The sequence below is a fragment of the Epinephelus moara genome, chromosome 2, assembly GCF_006386435.1.
Source record: "Epinephelus moara isolate mb chromosome 2, YSFRI_EMoa_1.0, whole genome shotgun sequence".
Taxonomy (NCBI): domain Eukaryota; kingdom Metazoa; phylum Chordata; class Actinopteri; order Perciformes; family Serranidae; genus Epinephelus; species Epinephelus moara.
The window spans coordinates 3445449-3470959 of NC_065507.1; the positions used below are offsets into that span (position 1 = coordinate 3445449).

Here is a 25511-nt window from a genome sequence, read left to right on the forward strand (position 1 = left end):
ATCTGAGGCGCCGTCAGCCTCCATTAGGTGGAGTTGTGTTGCTACCTCCTCTCCCCTTGGATCTCTGCAAGTGTTGTGAGGACTCTAAAACTTCACCTGAGCCTCCCTCGGCATATGGGTGAGTAGATAATGGCTGAACTTTCATTTTTGGGTGCACTATCCCTTTAAAATACTTGCTTTTTGTGCCACTATAGGGGCAGAAAAGGCAGGAATGTGTCAGTAAACAACAACCACTTTCCATGGCTCTGTCACTGCAGGAAAACCAACGAAGTTGTGCAACAAAATACCTGCATTTGGTGACTAAAAAGCTGTTAGATACACAGCAATGACTCAATAAAACACAACGAGTTTTGTTGTTTGTTTGTCTCAAACAGTGGTCTGGGGCTCGGCAGGTGTCTCGCCTGTCATATCATCAAAGTCAGCTCACATACTGCGTCACTTTAGAAACGTTGATATGAAACATATGAAACATGCAAATGTGACATGAAATGGTGTCAGACTCATATGCTCAGCTGTCACATGCTCAGGTGTTTACAGACTTCTGGCCATGTATTGTGGCTTCCAGCACTGACAGGTCAAAGACTTGAATTTGTCTGTCTGTCTCCTCAGTGATCTCCTGGAGGATTTAGAGAGGAGTCCTCACGCTGCCGCCATCGCAGAGTGCTTCGTGGAACGGGTGAGTACAGTACAGCCGTGTGTGTGTGTGTGTGTGTGTGTGTGAGGCTGTAAGTTGACAGGAAACATGACACAGTGAACCCCACACACCCAGTAAACCACCAGTAGATCTGGACCCTCCATTCACTGCAGCACACACAGGATCACACACACTACTGCTGCTGATCAAACCAACACCCCATGAATACATGTTGACTGTGTGTGTGTGTGTGTGTGTGTGTGTGTGTGTGTGTGTGTGTGTGTGTTGGACAGTAGTGATATTGTTCTCTCATGTTACAGCGCAGAGACACACAGTGTGAAAATGTTCCCTGAGCAGCTGACTGAAGGCCTCAGGACTGTGACCTCAAGTCAAAACTGTGTACAAGAAAGATTGAAATCTAACATGAAGACTGACTTTAAACACTCTGAGGATTGGCCATATTGATTATGAATACTGATAATGACGCCATGACACTTTCGGGGACGACTTCACCCACAAAACCACCATTTGTATGTCAGTCACTCCACCTTACATTTAACTGGTAAAGAAAACTTTGCTTTTGTGCATTCGAGTCCACTTGACTAAAGAATAAACTATGAAATTATGTGGTTAAAGGTCAAAGGTCAGTGTGACTTCACAAAGCATGTTTTTGGCTGTGACGATTATACAGCATGAGTTGTGTAAGACTTTGTAAACCAACCAGGTCTCACTTCAAAGTTGTCGATTACTGCCGCTTGGTCAGTGAGTTATGGCATCAAACACTGATGAATAAAGCCATCGCTTCACGTTCAGTCAGTCGCTGTTATTCTGTGTGACAAGGGGAAATGCAGCTGGGCAATAATCTAACTTCCACCTGATAGGTTGGTGTTTGCCTCCCATATGAATGTTAAGCCAAGTCTTTTTTCCCTAAACCCAACCACGTATGTTTGTTGTTGAAGGAAAAAAACATCAATTTGTGTTGTTGTACTGACATGGTGCTTTTATTTTGAAAGAGACTGTATGCAAACTGTACATTTCCTGTGAAAACAGAAGTGTATTTTGAAAACAGACAATGCATGTAACAGGCTGAAGTTGACACGGCGTCCCAGAACGTCAACAACCAACACACCCAGGGTACCTTGGACGTCATATGTGGACGTGGAAAGTCCATGACCAAACGTGGACATGTGACGAGGTCACAGTGAGGATGAGATGTGTTACAGATGTTTTGATATAATTTAACTGTTGTTAAACGCGGACGCCGTTTACTTAAATTCATGAAAAGTGTTTTTGGATTGGAAGTTTTCTCCACAAATTCAGTGTAACGGGATGAGTCCTGATAAATGATCATTTTTTTCGGTGGCGTATTTTCTAAATTGACCTGACTGTGTGCTGGATTTTTGAGGACTTAGAGGAATCTGAAGCTTTAAAATGTTTTTGTAAGTAATGTATATGTGAGCTTCGGGAGATGTGATGTTTTTTTCAGACTGGAACTAAAGTGAACTTCCTGTCTGTGTCAGAGCAGTGGACATTAGATTAAACTGTTAGAGAGACGACCAGAGTTATTTTAAGACCTGTGTGTGTGTTCAGTGTTTAACACAGTGCTGTCTTTCTCTGTGACCTCCTGACTCACTGATGCACAGAAAGTGATGTCAGAGAGACATGTCCCCAATCTTTCCATTAAACCTTGACGTTGTTTCAGACTCATCTGTGGTGATCCTGCACATAGAAAGCAGCTACAGGCGTCACATGTAAGTCGAGGGGAGAGATTGTGATTCATGTAAAGATTAACTGGAACTCGGACATATTTTGAGGAATCTTAGGAAGTGATGGAGTTAATTTAAGTCCCATCTGATGTTCCTCTGTTTTGTATGTCGGATGGATGAGGACATATTTTCAGACGTGGGAAAAGATGGAGAGTTTAACTCACATCAGCTGTCTTTCTGGTATTTTAATAGTTAAGAGGAAGGAGAGAGGAGGGACGTAAATGTGACTCACAGCTGACCTTTGGGGTTTTATGTTTTTGTACATGAGAAAAAGATCTGACACAGTTTGAGATCTCTGGACTGTAGAGGAGGAGGAGAAAGAAGGGCTGTAAGATATTTTAGGGACCAGAATTCATCACCAATCATAAAGCCCCCATCCAACCATCCATGGTGAGCAAGGTACTCCAGACATCCCTCTACCCAGCGACACTTTCCAGCTCCTCCTGGAGGATCCCGAGACCTTCCTAGACAGGACGAGATAAGCAATTTCTCTGGTGTGTTCTGGGTCTGCCCCGGGGCCTCCTACCAGTTGGATGTCCTGAAAACCTCTAACAGGAGGCGCCCAGGAGGATCCTGATCAGATGTTGATCCACCTCAACTGGCCCCTTTCAACACGAAGGAGCAGCGGCTCTACTCCGAGTCTGTGCTCCTCGCCCTATCTCTAAGGCTGAGCCCAGACACCTTACGGAGGAAACTCATTTAGACCGCTTTCATCTGCTGCCTCATTCTTTCAGTCACTACTCAAAGCTCATGACCATAGGTGAGAGTTGGATTGTGGACATACCAGTAAACGGAGAGCTTTGTCTTCCAGCCTAAGGCCATAACACACCGGCTGGTGAACGCCAGGCGTCAAAAAATACACCCCTATTATTTTCAGTGTACAACCCCCACACTGGATAGACATGCATTTGCGCTCTTGGACACGCCGCCTCATGGCACTTGATGCCACTGTCCTATTTCCAGCCATGCCGACCACTGAATTAAATGCCTTTTCCCCCCACTTGCTCTCTGCTTGTACACAGCAGCCCCTGTAGCAGCTCCTTCCTCTCTGCTCCTACAGCAGCTTGACTCCTCTCCTCACCATGGATGTATAAAGAGAATTGTGTAGCTGATGCGGAGACACAAGATGAGGAGAGACTCGTTGTTGAGGTCGAGAAATATCCCGAGCTAAACGACCCACAATCCATTTACGATAAAGACAGTGGACAAAAAGATACTTAGGCAGGTGGATGAATTTGTTCATGCAGACTGTTAGAGACTCTTTATCTAACTCATGAAGTGAAGGATGATGAATGAAGATGATGGTCTGTCCGTTCGTCCTCTCTAACGTTTGTTCTCCCATCTTTTTTCAGAGTGAAGCCTTCGACATCTACACACTCTACTGCATGAACTACCCCAAGTAAGTGGAGTTAGATTCAATTCATCTGAACTAAATTTGTTTTCGGGTTAAAGGTACATTATGCACGAAGTGTCTGTTGCCATTTTTAAACAGTGTTGCCAACAAAAGTGAAAGTGAACGCCAACTCAAGATTCATTATATGTGCTGTGCTCATGTCACCTCACAGCTTTATCTGATACAGACTTGGACATCCAACACGTTCTTTCATGTTCTTGTCACGTCATTAAATCTGAATATTCCTGCTCCCCAGAAGATGAACCCTTTAGATCGTAACGCCTCCACAACCTTTCCTCTAGCTCTAAGAAAATTAAAGCACCAGTGTGTTTGTTCTGCGGCCTGTACGGAGACGCCAGCAGGACTTTATCCTGCGTGAGTTTTAATGCTGAAACATCCTGCTGTGAAGCTTCAACACACACACACATCAGTTTGAAAAATGTACATTTTTCTTTTTTCTGCTCCTGATAAACAGCAGAGTTTTGGTCCGACAGTGAGTGAAGACGTGTGAAGATGTGTGAAGCGTCCGTTTTATGTTGAGAGAAACTTTGTTTTAGTGGAAACATAAAATGAAGTAAAGTAGAAGGAGAGCGAGGAGAGTGGAGGTGCTGAGAGCTCTGCTTTATGGAGCAGAAGACACACACACACACACACACACACACACACACACACATAGAGCCTCCTCAAACTGTTGGACAGATGTTTGGCTTCAGTGTGTGTGTGTGTGTGTGTGTGTGTGTGTGTGTGTGTGTTACTGCATTACATTTTGATTCTGACATGAAGCTGTGGATTTTGACTCTGGATGATTTTTTGATTCTTGTTCGACACCAAACGAAAAACATTCACATCAGTTTTTAAAATGTTTCCACACATTCACATTGTTCTCAAACAGCATAAATACGGTGGCCACCAAGGCCAAATGTGCTACAACGGCCCAAAACGTTTCCATCAGGAGAAACATGCTGCAGCTTCGGATGTGATGCCAATTCAAAAACACATATGGAAATGCAGAACAAATACAACAACAGAAACATGCTGCAGAAACCCAAAAGAAATGCATTAACAGCAAATGCTGCAAATGTAGAAACGACAAAGTCAAAACCAGTGCAGCAAGTTGCACACAACTCGTGCAGTAAGTAACCCATCAACAAACTCAACTGTCATTTTCATCTCATCTACACACCTGTAAAGTTCTGTGACTGCATATTGCACGGCTGCGACATTATCGCGTTGACTGTTAGTAAACAGTATGATGTTTTTCAGTGGGCGGGGCTTAGCTAGAGGCAAAACAATTCTCCACACACGGAGTGAATGTGTGATTAACGTAACCGTTGGTTCATTCATGTAGAAATATAACGCTCCGGATGACGTCACAGGAAGCCAATCTTACAAAGGAGGACCACACTTGTTTGTTTGTATTCCTCTTAATCCCTCCCCAGTTTCTGATGAGGTGGACATGATAACCCTTAATACACATAACCTTATTCATCCCTACAACAGGAAATACTTTTTCCCTAACCTGATATGAAGTGTGCGCTGCACATGTGAGCATTTTTGATGATGGCCTCCGTCCAGTCCTTTGGTCTTATCACATTTAACCATAGTTGTCTTTGTTTTTGTTGACGGGCAGTGGCGGCTGGTTTTGAGCCATGACTCCTTCTATTCTGGCTCCCAGTAACACAACAAGACAAACACATTTTAACACTCCAGTGTACCCTACAACCCTGTAGTGGTGAGTCGTAACAAACTTTTGGGTTGTTTTAAAGAGATGGGGAGCAGATTGCAGAGGATTAGCTCACAGGAAGCTGCTGCTCAACACCATACACTAAAAGCAAATGGTCCTCAGTGACTGATGGGCTGCAGCCCCCTCTTCAGAAGAGAACCAACTGCAGTGAGAAAGATTTTAAAAAGCTTTTTCATACGTCGTTTCCTGCAGAGAAAGAGCTGCTGAAAACTGCAAGAGAAGCTTTAGTCAGCGAGACAAAAACATGTGTTGGTGACCACACACTTAGGGATCAAGGAGTCCTGCTTTTCACTGACAACAGCAACATCATCATCAAAGCACTCTTAAAAAGTGTTAGAGTTTCCAAAATGCTGCTCTTTACCATGCTGTTTTTTCAGTACACATGTCCACCAGTTGTCTCTCTGTCTCTGTGCGTGTTTAATTCTCTAGAGAATCACTGCTGATCTCACACTGCATGTCCTCTCCATCAGTGTGACAGACAGATGTTAGACCTGACTGGATCACTGCCCAGCTCTCTCTGTCTCTCTACATCTGTCCGCATGTTAATACACTTAAATCAGTGCATGTACACACCGTAAAGCCTTCATCGACATACATCCATGCCCCTGTGTGTGTGTTTAAATCCCTTCCACTGTGTCAGTCGACCCCTCCTTCACCTCGATCCACTCGCTGCTCTCTGCCTGTCGCCTCCTCAAAGCTCCATTAAACTCCAATAAAAATAAGTAGGTCAAATGCTTTCAGACCACCAAACCAAAAAAAAAAAAAAAAAAGAAGCTCCACAGCTCTCAGTGCTGCATCGCTGCTTCTTCAGCTGGATCCTTTCAGGCCTCACACTTCCAGATGCCGACTTTTTCTGCTGCTGCATGTTGGTCACATTTCAGGACGTATGTCACAGAGTTCCTGGGTTGCACCAGAGATGCATGAATCTATATATGAAGCCCACAAACTGTGCAGAGATCCTCACAACACAGTTCATCATTAGCTCAATAGTCACCTCATCATCCAACTCAGTCACCTCAATAAATGTTGGCATTTTAATACATTTAAACTTTACATTTCAACAATGCTGTGGTTACGGTTAGAAAAAGATCAGGATTCGAGTGAAAATACCCAAATTTGTTGCCACAAAACAGCTGGAAACAATTCTGACTGGAAACACAGCGATGTTTTCGTAAAAATAACCTTTTCATGGAACAATACTGGCTGGAAATGCAGCAGTGCCTCAGTAAAATATAACCACTATTCATGCCACCACCCCACTAAGAACCACGGTGATGTCTTGGTGAAAACAACTGCTTTTTATCAGACTATTGTGGATGGAAATTCAGCAATGTCTCTGTTAAAAACAACCACTTTTTGTGGAAATATCTTGGCTGGAAATGCAGTGATGTCTTGGTAACAACAACTGCTTCTTGTGGAACTATCCCAACTGGAAACACAGCAACGTTTTGGTAAAATAAGCTGCCTTTCATTGCGCTATTGGGACTGTGATGCTGTGTACCGCAGTGATGTCTTTTCCTCACTTCCTTGCTGGAAGTGCAGTGATGTCTTGGTTAAAAACCACTTTTCGTGGCATTATCACAGCTGCAAACGCAGTGATGCTTCTGTAAAAGCAACCACTTTTCATGGAACTATCATGGCTAGAGACAAAAAGATGTCTCTGTAAAGAAGACCACTTTTCGTGGCACAATCCTGGCTTGAAATGCAGTGATGTCTTGGTAAAAGCAACTGCGATTTGTGACATTATCCTGGTTGGAAACATAGCAATGTTTTCGTAAAATCAACCTCTTTCATGGCAGGAAACCCAGTGATGTCATGGGAAAAACAGCTTTTTGTGGAACTATCCCAAATGGAAACAGAGCAATGTTTAGGTAAAATCAATTGCGTTTCACGGCACTGTTGTGGCTGGAAATGCAGCGATGTCTCAATAAAAGCAGCTGATATTCGTGGCACTAATCTGGCTGGATGTGCAGTGATGTCTCAATAAAAAAGTAGCTTTTTATAGGATTATTACGGCTGGAAATACAGCAATGTCCCGGTAAAAACAACCACTTTATGTGGGACTTTCTTGGCTGGAAACAAAGCAATGTTACGGTAAACTTTCTTGGCACTATCACGGTTGGAAATGCAGCATTGCCTTGGTAAAAAAACAACCGCTCTTTGTGGAACTGTCAGGGCTGGAAACACAGCCGTGTCTGGTAAAATCAACCACTTTTGATGGCTCTAGACACTGCCATGTTTTGGTCAAAATAAACACTTTACATGGGACTGTTGTGGCTGGAAATGCAGCGATGTCTTGGTAAAAACAACTGCTGTTTGTGGAACAATCCCTTCAGGAAATGCAGCAGCGTCTCGGTAAAACACAAACAGTTTTGTTGTTAGTTTCAAACAGTGGTCTGCAGCTTGGCAGGTGTCTCACCGAGGGGTCATACCATACCCTACTCCTCCTGATGATATAAACTACATCATTTTAAAAACATCGATATGTTGGGTATGAAATTACAAATGCAACATGCTCTTAGTTTGCAGGAACATATAATGCCAGCTCTTTCTTCTGGGCTGTGTCACCAGCTAAGAACTGATATACATGTGTGCTGTTAAAAGGCAAATTCACAGAGACAGTAATGTGATCAGCAGAAGAGAAGACAGTCGGTCTCTGTCAGCCTTTCTGCTCTACATTTTTCCACTGCGATCCGCTGGGTCAGATTTGGAGGGGAATCTGCAGGATTGCAGGTTTGTGAACTCGAGTGTCGTCCCGCTGGGAACATGAGATGAGAGTCTTTGTTTGGTTAGTTATTCTGCGTAAAAAGAGAAATAAAAAAACGGCATCAGGAATGCAACTTCTCTGCCATCTGAAATTGCCAACAGCAGAATTAAAGGGCTTTAAGGAGATCTTTTTCTCTCACAAATATCATAACACTTTGTATCAGTGCAATGGATCATGAAATGGGCAGCTATTAAAACGACATTAACAGACGTGGATGTAATCTCAGTAGGTAGATCCAGGGGGAGGACTGAGACAGATGCTGAGCTAATTTATGCTGCTAAACTCCACTTGGATCCGTGCGCTTGTTTGTAATGCTGTAAATTGATGAGCTGTAGAGCCAGGGGGGCTTTGGAGGCCGGGCGGGGGGACGTCCTTAAAGCCAAGTTTTAACAGAACAGGGAAATGTTCCAGTGATGGTCAAACTCAACACACATCAAAGTGAAAGTGGAGCTTAGAGTGCAGGTTGCTGAGTTTAGATCAGAGCCTATATGGAAAAGTTTAAGATAATACAGAAGTTGTTATCCCAAAGGGAAATGTTGTGCAGCAGTTCAATGTATCCTCATAAAAGGGTTTATATAGATATCCTACAAACCTCCTTCTTCTTTACTCCCATCAGTGCATTGGTGACGTAGAAACTCAGCAATGTCTTGGTCAAAAACAATTCCTTTTCTGGCGCTATCCCGGCTGGAAACACAGTGATGTGTTGGTAAAAAACAACCACTATTCTAGCTGGAAACACTGTGGAAGTGTCTATTGTGGCTTAGTCTGAGTCTTAAAGTGAGAGTCGGCCCAGCCAGACCTTTCTTTTCTTGAGAAAGGTCTGGTGAGCGAGACTAATTGTGGCTAGATGTTTCAGTACAAACCACCACTTGTCACAACACTTTCCTGGCTAGAAACGCTATGATCTTTCGGTAAAAAAAAAAACAGCCGCTTTTCGTGACACTTTCCTGGCTGCAAACCATGGATACGTTACATTTGGACAGTATTATGTAGCTGATACATTGAAACTTTACATTTCAACAACACTGTAGTTAACGTGTTGTTAAACCACTTGGTTATGGTTCAGAAAGGATCATGTTTTGTCTTAAAATACTTGCTTTTGGGGGCACAGTCCCTTGTGCTGCATTCACAGCTCGTGCTGTGTTTGCTGGGAGTAAACAGCAGAGCTCTTTGCCTGACAGAACTGGGCAGAACCACCAAAACAGCATGGAGGAAAGATTAGAATAGTTGTTGTGACCAAAAATATGAAGCTGGTTTCTGATGATCAGTGAAAGTATGTTTGTGATCGTGAGTAGCAAAGCTGCCTGAAATGAAACCATTTGGAGAGAGACATTATAATCATCACAACCATCACAACAATAAACCATAATTACATTTTTCCGTCCTGGAAAAAGAGTTGAAATTTATTTATTCGCTTAAATAAAGCCAAAATATTTTTGTGTTGAAAACGATTGCCTTTGATCACTTCCTGTTGTACTGACGGTCAAAAGTTTGCAGCCCCTTCGTGTTTCTTCACAGTGACTGGATCACTATCTGATATCAAAAAACTTAAGTTTAAATTCATCCGTGAAGCATTTGATTTCTAGTGGAAGTTTGAGACTCATTCTAACCAGATGTTAAAGGGATAGTGCACCCAAAAATGAAAATTCAGCCATTATCTACTCACCCATATGCCGAGGGAGGCTCAGGTGAAGTTTTAGAGTCCTCACATCACTTGTGGAGATCCAAGGGGAGAGGAGGTAGCAACACAACTCCACCTAATGGAGGCTGACGGCGCCCCAGATTCAAACGTCCAAAAACACATAATTGAAACCACAAAATATCTCCATACTGGCAAGCGCACACTATCCCTTTAAAAAGGTGTCAGTGCATCTATTTTTGCAGGACTCATACGATCAGACAGAGAACATCCTGAGATTTTGTAGCATCTGTCTGATCCCTGATCTGTTTCTGTTTCCTGTGTCTCATTCAAATCCACTTTTTCATTTTTCACAATTCTATTACAACGTATCAATCAATTAGTTCATTTATTTGTCACATAGAATTATACAACGTACAACTCCAGTAAACTGTGATCCCATCAGCTCTTTCAGTGTGTGCACTGTGATTTAGTCCATTTTTATGTCTTCTTACATCGTTGGCTGCTGCTTTATAATAGTCCATGGTTTCTGGCTGTCCGCACATCCTGACCTTAACAAGCATCTCCTGAACACAGGTAGCACCACACTGCAGCTGCCTCTGAGCGGTGTGCAGCAGTGATACACAGCAGGAACAGGACAGCACCTCATATTCCCACAGTCACACCAGTCCTCATTCACCATAAAGCACACGTCTCCACTCCTTCCACTCCAAATTCATCAAAATTGAGTGCGTGGTCAGCAATGTCTCTTGTCAGACATCAACTAAAAGAGCCGTCCATTACTGTTTAATGGCACCCAGCAGCGTCAGGGGGAAATAGGGCGGGACAACAACCATAGTTAAGGTTTTGGTGAACCGCAGGATTTTACAGTTCCTGCTGGTAACTGATGACAGAGGACATCCAGTATATTTTCATACGCCTGTACAATGGCTAGCAGGATGCAGCTGGTGTCCATCTCTTCTCCATATTTTCCTGCATGTTTACTGATGTTTACATTCAAAAACCACGACTAGCAGCTAGCTAGCAGCAGGTGGAGAGTTTACAGACTCGTGAGTTGATGTCCTCATCCTGATGAGTGACCACCCAAGCCAACCACACTAACCTCCACCAACACTTACAAAATACACATAAGAGCCTACATGTTGCTCAAATTTAGCACACATTTAGCAGCACTGTCACAGAAGCCACTGGAGCTGTCTGTTTCACAGAACATTTGCTGCAAAATTTCTACAGGAAACATGTTGAAATAATTCTACTGCACTGATAAATATTTACCTCTACTAAGAAGAAACAGTTTAGATTTAATAACAGACACAAATTACCTGATAAAATGGAGATATTTTGTGGTTTACATGTTCCTGTGATATGTGGCAGCGTGCCAGTGTCGAGCTTGGCTCTGTGAAGTGGCTTCAGTTTAGCTCTCCTACTCTTCCTCCAAACAGATGTTTCACCGCTGCTCTTTGGCAAACAGCTCAGCAGAGTTGATGAGCAGCAGAGATCATGATGGAACATTAAACTGGACGTGATCTGCTGTTCACAACAGAAGAATGTCCTCGACAGCCTCCTTGTCTGTCTTATTTTGTGGTTTCATCTCAAGCCTTTGTAGCTGTGTTTATGGAGGGCCAATCCAAACTGAGGCTACGTGTTAGTCTGCTGCTAGACCTCTGAATCATCGCCCACATCTCCAGTTTGTCCAGCTTTTCAGAGAGATCTGGGGTTTCTGGTGTTGCGTTCACTGACTGCTGAACAAGCTGATCAGAGCTGTGTAGGTTGGACAGAGAATCTTCTTGTGCCAGAGCCAGAATGATGGTGCCTGAGGTGTTTCCAGCTGCTCAGGTCACGGAAAGTTATTTAAGTTACAGAGTTATTAACCCTTTCAAATCTGACATACCACGGACGGCTGCAGGGCATCAGTGTTTGCATGATCCTGTTTAAATAGATCTAAAATAAAAAAACATAAAAGAGAAGACAGGGAGGCTTCTGTCCTTCGCAGTCACCATGTCAGTTCAATCATTAGAGACAGAAGAATGAAGTAAAGATCATATTTAATACGGAACATGAGTGTGGAGATTTAACAGAAGTCTTTGGCACTTGGACACCAGAGGGAGATATTTTGTGATCAAGGGACATCTGAGCAGCAGCAGGATAAACCCCTCCATGGAGTCCAGACGCTGGTGAAAGTGGTGGCTGCTGACTCTTAACCTTTTAGCTTAGCTTGTACAGATTCTGTGGATATGAAGCTTTGGAAGATACTCCAAGAAGTGACATCACAATAAGCATAAATACCAATGAAGGCACTGGCAGACCATTTCTTGCGCAGAATTCCAAGGGTTTACCACGAGGCACAGCGTTGGTATTTCAGTGTGGTCATCGTGTAGCTTCAGTGAAGAGTCTGAAGGAAGCAGATGATTCTCATACAGTGGAAAAGTCATTTAGATGCCTGGAAACTACTTTCTGCAAATGCAAACAAAACTTAAAGGTAGACTGAAGGGGAACGCAGAGAGTTGAGGAGGTTAATAGTATTTTGAGTGGCTGTGCAGACTGCAGGCTGGTTTTGTGTTACCTCTGATCGGTGGAGATGAATTCAGGCTCTTGGGAGCAGCTGTAATTATCTACAGTCTGTGAGAATATGGAGGCAAACCTGCTTCAATTTGTAACAGCGACCGGCGCTGATTTCTCTGTATGTTTAGAGAAGGAGTACTACCCGAGGTGAACAGATAACAAATGAACAAGTTCACCTATGTGTGTCTTTCACATGCTGCTGACACCACTGAGGTGAGCTTCATATGCAGGAAGTCTCGTTTTCTGCTGGTGATTTGATGGGAATCTGTCCAAGCACAGTTTCTAGGAATGTCTCTGGTGTACGTTTTTCATATCTGCCATGTGCTTTAGATTCTTCATGCAGAGGTCGGTGTTTATCTGAGGCTGAGGTCGGTTTCCTTTAGTCTGGTTTTGTCTGAGATCACAGATTTCAGCTTCACCTCACTGCTGTGGGGGACTTGGTTGTGGTTCTCACATTTGTTGTCTCACAATGTTTTGTTTTGCACGTCTTGTGATGATCTCCTGAAAACTTTTGTACTTCAGTGAAACAAAAGTCCTGCGAACATGCCCTGGAGACCACAGTGGCAGAACAAACAATATACAGATGAATCTTCAAGCTTTTTTTGTGTTACTAAAATGTACTATTTTAATGTTAGGTTTAGATTTGAAATCTAAAGGGTTTATACTCTTGGGAGCAGGAATGAAATAAGAACATTAATTTAGTTAAGGTTACATAAATGTTGTTTGGAGAGTGGATATTTTGGTCTGATGTTCAGTTCAGTTTCAGTTTCAGTTTATTTAGAGTGTAAAATCACCATGGTAGAAACATGGTCTCAATACACTTTACAGAATCAATTACAATAAAAACGATCAAGGGAAAGAATAGACAGCCAAATAAGCAAAAACACACAAAAAGACAAAGGAAAAACAGACAAGGATATAACAATTAGAAAACTCAAGTTTCTCCAAAACATTGGGTAAAAAGGTGTGTTTTAAAAAGTGTTTTAAAAATTGCAGTGGAAGTAGATTCTTTAATATGTAGCAGGAGGCAATTCCATAAGTAAGGTGCACGGTAGGAAAAGGCCCTGCAACCATCTGATTTTTTATTTACCGAGGGAATGACCAGAAGGTGAGAGTTCAGAGAGCGCAGAGGACGAGGCGGAATATAGGGTGTGAGTAATTCGGATAGGTAGGATGGGGCCAGACCATGTAATGCCTTATAAGTTAAAAGAAGAATCTTAAAATCAGCTCTGGCCTGGACAGGCAACCAGTGCAGAGATGCTAAGACACGAGTTATATGACTGTATTTACTGGTTCTGGTCAAAATTCTAGCGGCAGCGTTCTGCACAAGTTGAAAACTACGAGTAGCAGATGCAGGGAGGCCGGAGAAAAGAACATTACAATAGTCTAATCTAGAAGACACAAGAGCATGGAGGACGATTTCAGCATTGCGACAAGACTAAACAGGGCGGATTTTAGCAATGTCAAGGAGATGGAAAAAGGTTGATTTGGTGATCTCCCTGATATGAAGCTGTAAAGATAAAGTTTGGTCAAAGGTGACTCCAAAGTTTCTCATGCACAAACTCTCCGTGATCATACATCCATCAACATTACAACAAAACTTTAGAGACAACTGCTTCTAATTAGAGGGCTTGATCACCACTTGGTCAGTCTTGGCAGCGTTTAACATGAGAAGGTTCTGACTGGCATATACAGCTGGACGTCATCCGCATAGCATTGATATTTGATGCCACATTCTGAGATGATCCTTCCTAGAGGGAGCAAATAAATACAAAACAAAAGCGGGCCAAGGACAGAACCTTGGGGCACACCAGAGCTCACATCGGAGCTTTCAGAGAAATAATTATTGAATTGAATTATTATTATTATTGTTCGGACATATAAGACCTTACAGGGCATCCGAAAGTTCATGAAAGACTTTATTCTCTGGAGAGCAGGAATATTAACAGAGAGTTTGATAAAAAATCCACCCTGATGTGATGCCGTACAAAAGCTCTGAGCCATCAAATTCCTTTTTAGTCATCCCATAAAGAGCCAATGGTGCAGTGGTTAGCATTGTCGCCTCACAGCAAGAGAGTTCCTAGTTCGTACCCTGGGGTGGGGGAGCCCTTCTGTGTGGAGTTTGCATGTTCTCCCCATGTCAGCGTGGGTTTCCTCCAGGTGCTCCAGCTTCCTCCCACAGTCCAAAGACATGCAGGTTAATTGGTGACTCTAAATTGTCCGTAGGTGTGAATGTGAGTGTGAGTGTGAATGGTTGTCTGTCTCTATGTGTCAGCCCTGTGATAGTCTGGTGACCTGTCCAGGCTGAACCCTGCCTCTCACCCAGTGTCAGCTGGGATAGGCTCCAGCCCCAAAGCGACCCCTAACAGGAGAAGCCATTACAGAAAACGAATGGATGGATATAAAGAGTAGAGGTGTACACATCCGATCTTATTCTGGATCAAAGTTTTGGATGAACAGATGGAAGCATCCCTGAGCTTGACCCCATCTTCTACAAATCACAAAACCACTGTCAAATATTAATTCGTTTCGTCCCATACATTTTGTTTGCTGGTCCAGGAAGCACTGTCTACATGTAACTCAAATGAAGAGGGAGTTGGTGGACAATGGGAGGACACAGCTCAATACTTTGTCTCCCTGAGCCCTATTTAAATGATCTATAGCTCTTGGTTTACAGTGCATGGTGCCAGTGCTTTTAGGACGTGTCCAACTCCACTCTTACTGGTTAAATGACGTATAATCTGGGCACAAAAAGGCACAGAGAAGGGGTTGTATTACGTCGCATACTTAACTCCAAGTATGTTATCAGTGTTTTCAGTTCTCAGAACTGTGGAAGCCTCTTGAATGAGAGGTGAAATGTCTTCAAGACACTCAAGTAAGTCCAGTTGCCTACGATATAGCACTTAAGGTCAAACGCTTTCTGCTGCCTCAGAATAGTAATACACCAACAATGCCCTTGACCACACCTCATTTTAAGAGCTACACGCCCATTGTGGCACAGATGGGTGCAAGTACTTACACAGCGTGGGTGCTGGCTGTGAAAATGCCAACTGCATTGGTCTGACACTAGCAATGACAGTTGTGCTGCTCTGTGTGTGGACGATTCTGCAACTCTAAACTATGTTCAATGCTGAGTTGAAGCACAAACACCGACATCAAACACCCACCATCTTTCCTTAACCCAAGTGTTTTAGTTGTCCATAAATTACACTCCTGTTGGATGATTCTACATTTCATGACTTCTGTCCAGTGTCAACATTCAGTATCGTTGCAGGAATGAAGCGAGGAGCAAACTGAGGCGTGGAGGTTTTAAATGCATGCCGGAGACTGGAGTAACATTAACTATAACTACAATCTTTGAGGGCGGAACATAAGCATAACTACAGTTATCGTACCATGAGATATTGTAGCATCAGTATTAATATTTTGCAGAGTAGGTGTACAGGATTGTTTCAGTTTGAAAGCTTCAGACTTCCTGCTGAACACATCAGTCTGTAGAAGATATTACTGAATTCCTGGACTCCCTCCTGTGATTAACGTCTATCTGGAGGAAAAGAGCCTCCTCTCTCCTCTCTACCCCGTCGTTACCTTGACCTCCTTCCTTCCCCTCCTCTGTCTTCACCCCTCCTTGTTCAGACTTCCCCTTTTTTTGCTGCTCTCTCCTCCCTCCTTCCCATCTCACTGCTGGTGTCCAAGATTCTTTGGCTGCATGCTGTGATGAATGTCTGTCAGCAGACTTAACAGCTGAGGAGTCTCCTCTGTCCTCCATCACCTCCTTTTGCCTCCACTGCCATTCAACCATTTCCTCTCACAGATCATCTGGACAACCTGTCGTCTTCTCATCAGGTCTTTGCCTTCAGCATTTGGCGAAGAACTTCCTCTCTCCTCCTCATCCCCTACATCATCTCAAGGATTATCCTCCATAATCTCCTTCATATCTCCTCTCCATGTCTTTCTCCTCTTTGTCATCTTCAGTTTCTGTGTTCAACTTTTAGAGAAATGTTCATTACCTTCTCTGACTTTGTCCTCTTCTATTCCTCCCTGCCTTTGTTCAGATTGTGACGAATGAACTTCTTCTTCTCTCCTTTGTCATCTAACAGACCTCCCTTAATCACTTTGGCTGTTTCTCCAATCTCTTCAGTTCCTCTCCTTCTTCCCTAAACTTGTAATGAATGTTTGTCAGAGCTCCAAACAGCTGTGGAGTCCTTCTCCTCCTTCATAATCTCCTCCATCTGTCTTTTTCTTCCTCCTCCTCCTCTATCATTTCTTCACCTCCTCTTCCTGATGAATATTTGTCAGAGGGTTTCAGAGTTAAGGAGTTACCTCTCTCCTCCTGCCGCTCCATCATCTACTGGACCTCCTCCACCCTCGTTTCTCTTTTTGGTTCACCACCTCTCCTTCTTATTAAATTTCATTCCTCCTGCCTTCATGTTGTGATAAATGTTCATCAGAGGAGTCGACGGCTGGACTCTCTCCCTGACTGATGCTGCAAATCTTACCTGGATATCTATCACCCCTTTTTAACGGCTCAGAGATTCTGGTTCTGTTTATTGAGTTTTTATTCTTGTCATATTGTTTGAGTGAGAAAAGAATCCAAAACAACACGCTTCATTTATAACACAGTGAGACTGCCATAAGCAGTCATTTGTCTTCAGTGGGGAGGTGTTTCCATATTCTGTATTTTTTTTTCTACCTTGAGCTGCATGTCCAAGCAGTGTCTGAGTTTTATAACAACTGTCTTTATCTATCTCTCTGTCTCTGTCTGTCTCTCTGTCTGTCTCTGTCTGTCTCTGTCTCCACAGCTCGGTGGCGGTGCTGAGGGACTGTATGAAAAACAAAAGTCTGGTTCATTTCTTCCAGGAGAGACAGACGACTCTGAACCATTCTTTACCTCTGGAGACGTACCTGCTCAAACCAGTGCAGAGGATTCTCAAATACCACCTGCTACTACAGGTGACACTCCAAATACTACGCTTAGTACTTCAAATACCACCTGCTACTACAGGTGATGCTCCAAATACTACGCTTAGCACTTCAAATACCACCTGCTACTACAGGTGATGCTCCAAATACTACGCTTAGTACTTCAAATACCACCTGCTACTACAGGTGACACTCCAAATACTACACTTATGACTTCAAATACCACCTGCTACTACAGGTGACACTCCAAATACTACACTTATGACTTCAAATACCATCTGCTACTACAGGTGACACTCCAAATACTACGCTTAGTACTTCAAATACCACCTGCTACTACAGGTGACGCTCCAAATACTACGCTTAGCACTTCAAATACCACCTGCTACTACAGGTGACACTCCAGATACTACGCTTAGCACTTAAAATACCATCTGCTACTACAGGTGACACTCCAGATACTACGCTTAGCACTTAAAATACCACCCCCTACTACATATTATACCACAAATACTACACTTAATACGTCAAATACTACCTGCTACTACAGGTGACACTCCAAATACTACGCTTAGCACTTAAAATACCACCCCCTACTACATATTATACCACAAATACTACACTTAGTACGTCAAATACTACCTGCTACTACAGGATATACTCCATATACTACACTTACTATTTCATATACTACCTGCTACTACAGGTGATACTCCAGATACTACACCAGTGACTTTAAATACTACCTGCTACTACAGGTGACGCTCCAAATACTACACGTATGACTTCAAATACCTCCCCCTACTACATATTATACCACAAATGCTACATTTAGTGCTTCAAATACCACCTGCTACTACAGGATATACTTCAAATACTTCAAATACCACCTGCTTCTACAGGTGATACTCCAGACGCTACATTTAGTACTTCAAATGCCACCTGCCATTACAATTGATACTTAAAATACTTCATTTAGTACTTCAAATACCACCTGCTACTACAGGTGATACTTGAAATACTTCATTTTCGACTTCAAATACCACCTGCTAGCACAGGATATACTCCAATTGCTACATTTAGTTCTTTGAATACCATTTACTACTACAGTTGATTCTCCAAATACTTTATTTAGTGCCTCAAAAACCACCTTCTACTACAGGATATACTCCAAATACTATATGTAGTACTTTAAATACCACCTGGTACTACAACTGATAGTCCGAATACTACATTGAGAGCTTCAAATGACACTCGCTATTACAGTTGATGCTCCAAATAAAACTAGTACTTTAAATATCACCTATTACTGCAGGTAACAATACAAATGGTAATATTCCAAATACTACATGTAGTGCCTCTAAGACCACCTGCTACCACAGGTAACACCTTAAAACTTACTAAATACCTCAGATACCACCAGACACTACAGGTAATACTTGCCAAATACCAAACCATACATTTCAATTATTGTAAAGATATTTCAAAAACCACTTCCATTACTACCAATAACTAGATCTAGTATTTCAAATTCTGCCAAAACCACATGCAGTACCTCAAGTGAAAACTACAAGTACAGATAAAGCCACAAATACTATATGAAGCTTCTCTCTGTCACCACAGGTAGGACCTCAGATATAACATACTTTGTGTAATACAACAAATACAGGTAATTCATTGTGAGTAAATTCAGGGAACTCCCAAAGTACCACAATCAGTACATCAATAGCACCTTCTCCTACCTCAAATACCACCAGCTACTTCAGGCAACACCTCCAATACTTCATGTGGTTCTTCACATAGCACCTCCTCCTACAGGTTTACTCCTCATATTAACTGCAATACTACGAAATGCTACATGCCATACTACAAATACTATCTGCACCCACACGTGACTTTGTAGATACCACATGGTTTACTTTACCACCTGCAACAACTGCAAATACTACACATAATATCTCACAAACCACCTGTTACTATAGGTAACGCCTCAAATACTACATGTTTACCTCAAATACCTCAAACTCCTGCAGGTACCACCTCCAGAACTACATGAGGTACTTAAATACCTTCTGATAAAATATGTAACACGTCAGATACTTGGTGCAGTCCATGAAAAGGAGTAAAAAATCTAATGGAAAGATGTACGCAGCTTTTTAAGCACTCCACTGATCGTTACGATTTGATACTTGATTGATTGGAGTCGTGTGTGTTAAAGATGTTGAGAAGAAGCTGATGGATCTTCATAAAGTTTTGGTTTCTAGGCGACAACTCTGTTTCCTGTCAGTAAACATTGTTTTTGGCTCAAATTAGAGAGTTATAAAGTTTTTCCTGCACTCAGTACGAAACACTGAGGGGAGACAGAGGACAGCTGAGGACACCGAGTGTGTCTCCTCTTTGATTTTAAAGATGAAGTGTGTGTCCCACATGTGGACTTTGTTGTACGTCCTCGTCAGCTCACATCTGTACGGTTTTACTGACATCAGAGCTCACGGCCAATAAAACAAGGACAAGACTGTGGCATCATCATGCCAGATGAGGGTCACTGACGAGAACAGGATTTTTATGTGTATAATGATTAAGTGGAGTGACATATATTTGACCAAAGCCATGAACGCTAAGTGGAAAAACCCCAAAATAAAAACTAGAATTAGATTTTGGAAGATTGGGAAATGCAACCATCCAAAAATGAAATGTAAAGCTGTGTTCAGAGAGCTATGGTTAAGTTTTTAGGGCATTTATTGCAATAAAATAGGTTAGAACTTGCGTGACGTGTCAAGTTGGAGCAGAGAGTTTTCAGCCTGTAGTGAAAGATGGAGCATTGACCCAGATGAGTGACCCCAGGGTCCTCTCAGTGACGGGACAGCTAAACGTCTGGACATAGAGGAAGAGTTCAGCGTTTGACAATGACTTGGAAGTAGAAAGAAGCAGTTCCCTCTGCTGCCCTGTATTCCAGTGCCAGAGACATGATTTGGATGAAGCTGCCACAGAGAGACAGTATAGTTGACGGAGAAGAGGACTGTTGTGGGAAAACTCGTGGAGGTTAAACACCAGACAGGCAGCAGCATTCTGGATGAGCTGCAGAGGTCTGAGGGCCTCTTCCCTGGTGACGAAGAGGTGAATAATCCTGATGTTGTACAGGAGTCTACTGGAACGGCTGCTGACATGTTTGGTGAAGTGACAGTTCATCATCCAGTTTCCAGATCGAGCCATGACGTCCACTCCGAGACTTCACCTGCCAATGGAAGACTCCCATTAGGCATTGCCCTGCCCCAGTTCAACATGTTCTCATCCCAAGTCTTCACATATCTCAGCTTTGTCGGTGGATATTCACGTCTACATGTTACCCGTTAGATATCCTCATGTGTCTGCTTTTGACATACTGAGACACCACAACCAACGCTGGGACGTTAATAGAAGCTCGTGGTGAGGTTTAGAAAACACATCAAGGTTTGGCTCTACATTCATACAGGAAGCGCACAGCAGCGTGCTGGGTGAAAGTCTTGGGTTTGTTGGACCCTACATGGACTTTCCCGACCCTTTTACTGCTAGTAAACAGTATGGTGTTTTTTGGTGGGTGGGGTTTAGCTGGAGGCAAAACAGTTCTCCACAAACATTAGCTAGCACTAGCAGGCAAGTTCTGTTGACTCCTATGTAGCCTACAGCCCTGTGGTGGTGAGTTGCAATTTGCCTTCAGCTAATGAAATGATGTCATCGTGGCATCGGCCCTAAAAGGGTCTATATTACGTCTTTACCAGCAGCGGTTCAAGCTGATGCCGTGCAGCAGGATTTCAACTGAAACGAAGCCGTTCCATGCTGGTGGAAAAGGGTAACTTTGGTTTTGAAAGTTTAAGATATCGTAGCACGGAGAAGAAGAGGAGACCCAGAACGGAGCTTTATGGGACTCCTGTTACATGTTGCACAGTTCAGACACAGATCTTCTCCAGGTCACTTGATAGGAGACAGAGAGAGTGATGGCCCTGAGACTGCCAGACTTTTAAAAGGGGATGTAAAGCTTCAGGCAAGTGAGGACGAAGGAGAGTTTGTTTTGGCAGTGTGTTGGATAAACACTGTACCCAATGAAGATGAAAAAGTAGCTGTCTGTCTGATACTCAGAATTAAAGGGTCAGGAGAGAAAGAACGGGAGAGATTGGGACATCCCTACTTTTGGCAGGGCCCGGACTTTAGAGGCCCCCTGACTCTTTGTTGGGCCTGGTGATAATAGTATGTATAATTATTTCTCTAATAAATTCCAGCTCTCGCTGGAATCATCAGTCACGACCTTTACAAATGTCTTAACTCAAACATCTGAAGGTATTCAGCTGACTGCCTCGTCCATAAAACACAAAACACATATGCACTTGCACAAGGAAACACACAAGCAGCTTTTCCCAATAAACTTGTTGAGTTTCTTCACTGGTTCCAGTCCAAGCCCACCTCTGAGAGGAGCGAGGAGCGAGAGAGGGATGATGAAACAGACAGAAACCAACACACACACACACACGCACACACACGGTTAAAGCCTGGTCTTTGTTCTCTCGTGTTTGGTCTGTATCATTGTGTGTAGTTGTTGCTCTGTCTACAGTGGCCAGTATAAACACCGGTCAAACATGTGCTTGGAGCTGTGCTGGGATTTTCCCATAATCCTCAGCTGGTCCTGCTTCACTCATTTCTGTGATGAACTGCTGTGTCAGCCTGGTTATGTTGTTTTATTCTGTTTTTTAATGTGTCTTTTTATTCACCACTTGAAAACAGTTGTGTGCAGAGCACTGTAGTTTGGAATAAACTCTTTGCAATTTTTTTTTCTGGCAAATTTACAAATTGGTCTCATGTCTGAATGTCCTCTCAGGAACTTTCAAAGCACTTTGACAAGAGCGACCCTGGATATGAGGTCATTGAGGACGCCATCATCACCATGACAGCGGTGGCCTGGTACATCAACGACATGAAGAGGAAACAGGAACACGCAGTACGACTGCAGGTAAGAGATTATATGCTGTGTATGATTCGTAAAGCCTGACGCAACTTCTATTACCTTTATAAGGGAAAAATATTATAGCATTTACATGTGTCAGCGTTAACATTAATATACAGCACTTATTCTGATGTAATAAGAATATGTAATATAAATTAAGCAAAAATTATGAGCCAGAGATTGAAACATAAAATCACCAGACTTCCACACAAGGGTCAGTTTTATTGCACTAAATGAACTTTGGTAACAGATAAGAAATCTGTCTGAAATTATATTTATCCAAAAATCCAAATATCATTTCTCAGATATACTAGATCTAGTTAGCATGTATTTTATAAAAAAAAAAAAAAAAAAGAAGCTGTTTAGCACTTCTTCGGATTAGAATTATAGAGGACCTCTGAAGGTTCCTTGAGGAACACCTTCCGAAGTTTTCACGAACCTCCACTTCATTTCGCTTTTTATGAAGGGATATCTTCTGTAATGATGAACATTATGGTTTAGTTTTTGCCGTCATTGGTCCATAAAGAGAATAACGACGTGAATAATACTGTTTTTTAAAAAGCAAAGTCACTTCTTTTGTCCTCGTTGATAATGAGATTGTGTTTTATTAAACCCAGTCACCAGTCAAACTGATGGCATGCTACATTTCTGCAAACCATGGATATGTTGCATTTGTGCTTTGTTATGAAGCGGATATTGTAAAACTTTATGTTTATTATATTTCAACGATGCTGTGGTAAATGGGTGGTTGGGTTTAGGCGATGCTTCAGCAGACCAACTGCTTTTCATGGCATGATGCGAGCAGGAAATGCAACGATGACTTGGTAAAAAACAACCACTTTTTGAGACACTATCCCGACAGGAATGCAGCGATACTGCTGTGCTACAGTGCAAACGCAGACGATGTTGCTCTATCACATAATTTCTGTGTATTTTTTGATCTGTCAATAACTCCCAAAATTGTCCATGGATCGGCAAATGTTGAAATAATATACTTTAATAAGAACATCAAAACACTATTCATGGAAGCCGTCATATTTAAAACGGCCACGAATATCATGTTGATGATCGATTGGGTTCAGGGTTCAGAGAAGGGAGTGCTGGATAGGAGAAGAAAAATGGCGTAAATCAAAGCACAACTTGCGCATGTTATTTGCTACTGCACACAGACTAACTAAACTCTTCGGTTCCAATATCTTCAGAACTAATTTCCAGCAGCAAATGTAATGAGTTTGCAGCTTTTTTTAATAACATGGTTCAAGACATCAGATGTGCAATTAACTCCTACCAAAGAATAAAGTACCATCACTGCATGCGTCTCAGTTCTTCCACTTGCTGCCTTGATGTTTTACCCACTAGCTTCCTTCAAAGTGTACTGAGCAGCCTGGTTAAATAACTAACTCAGAGTTAATGTCTTCCTCCAATCTGGCACTTCTCCAAATGCTTTGAAAACTGCAGTCATCAAGCCTCTCCTAGAGAAGAGCAGACCTGGCAGGAAGTGCAGCGATATTTCATTAAAGACAAGTGCTTTTATGACAGGGAACCTGCCAGGAAATGCAAATGTTTCGCTGTATGTGACTCTATCCCCGATGGAAACACAGTGACAGGTCACCAAAAAAACTTGTTTAGGACTATTCACAGCAGCAGAATAACCCGCATTGGTGCTTTAGTGAGTGTTTGTGGCGGCAGGACAGAGACAGTCATGACCTGAAGGATTTCAAACCGCCATAGAGGTTGACAAATCTTTCCAACATCTTCTAGACTGTGAAACCTTGTAATAGTAATAGAAAGCCCTGACCTGCACAGTGTTGGAACAAAAAGGCCAAGCGGATTTTCCAGCTTCCTGACACAGAGTTCGCACTCGAGCAGCTAACAGGCCAACATTTCGTCTCTGAGCCTGCAGCCAGGTTTTCCTCCTCAGGCCTGTAAAGAGACAGACGGGCGGCTGGAGGTCAGCTGGTTGACCTTTAGGTGTCAAACTCTACAACTGCTGCATTCCACAACTTCCCCCGACATGTGTTCACATCATGACACACACAGGAACATGTTATTAACCTGTTCCATCACACGTGGATGTTTTCACTGTGTGTGTGTGTGTGTGTGTGTGTGTGTGTGTGTGTGTGTGTGTGGGCTTCGTTTTAACACCCCTCCTGTCATTTCTGCCGTTTCCTTGCTTTGGTCCTCTGTAGCCTCTTTGACAGTTTTGCCTTCTAATTTAGCTTTTCAGGTTTTTCTCTCACTGTTTCCTGCCTGTTTCTACTCTGTCTGAGTCAATGTAGATCAGTTCTGTTAAATTCAAAGGTTCCTAAATTTAAATTGACCTGTATATCAGCTCTAAAAAGCAGTGTCACTCAATGAAATCTTTATGATCTGATTTAGACCACTACATCACAATTTTAGACCTGTATATAAAGCCCGAGTCATGTTATACCTGCATTAATTTAAAGACTGTCTGTGAGATACTCTTGAGAGACTGCAATGATGTGGGCAAAGTTGAACGTATCATCAGTCTGGAGAAGAAAAGACAAATAATGGCAGGTGTTGTTCATTGATACCAGCGTCAGAGAGAGTCTGATCACTTAAATCTCTGAATGATGTTTGTGGATTTGCTCAATGTTGAATAGTTGGATGATTTATTCCAAATAATCTCCCTGTTGGAACCACATCATACATGGTTAATGGACCTGCACTTGTATAGTGCCTTTCTAGTCTTCCGAACACTCAAAGCACTTTTTACACTATGAGTCACATTCACCCATTCACACACGCATTCACACACTGGTGGCTGAGGCTACCACACAAGGTGCCACCTGCTACTCAGGTTAAACACACTCACACACCAACCGAGCAGCCATCGGGAGCAATTTAGGGTTCAATATCTTGCTCAAAACTGGTTTGGGGACCTCAGAATTGCGTCCCTGCTTTTCGCAGATGATGTGGTTCTGTTGGCTCCATCACACCGTGACCTCCAGCATGCACTGGAGCGTTTTGCAGCCGAGTGTGAAGCAGTTGGGATGAGAGTCAGCACCTCCAAGTCTGAGGCCATGGTCCTCTGTCGGAAACCGGTGGTTTGCCCTCTCCGGGTTGGGGGAGAGTTACTGCCTCAAG

At 42.7% G+C, this 25511-nt stretch overlaps 1 protein-coding gene across 1 annotated transcript in view; it reads left to right on the plus strand.

Moving 5' to 3' along the window:
- Nucleotides 1-25511, plus strand: part of plekhg2 (pleckstrin homology domain containing, family G (with RhoGef domain) member 2) — a 138349-nt gene that overhangs the window by 76405 nt on the left and 36433 nt on the right. Inside the window, exons 5-8 of the mRNA XM_050061866.1 lie at nucleotides 610-676; nucleotides 3753-3799; nucleotides 17308-17458; nucleotides 22278-22409. Of these exons, the coding sequence (XP_049917823.1) occupies nucleotides 610-676; nucleotides 3753-3799; nucleotides 17308-17458; nucleotides 22278-22409 (397 nt within the window). The remainder of the gene's footprint in view (nucleotides 1-609; nucleotides 677-3752; nucleotides 3800-17307; nucleotides 17459-22277; nucleotides 22410-25511) is intronic.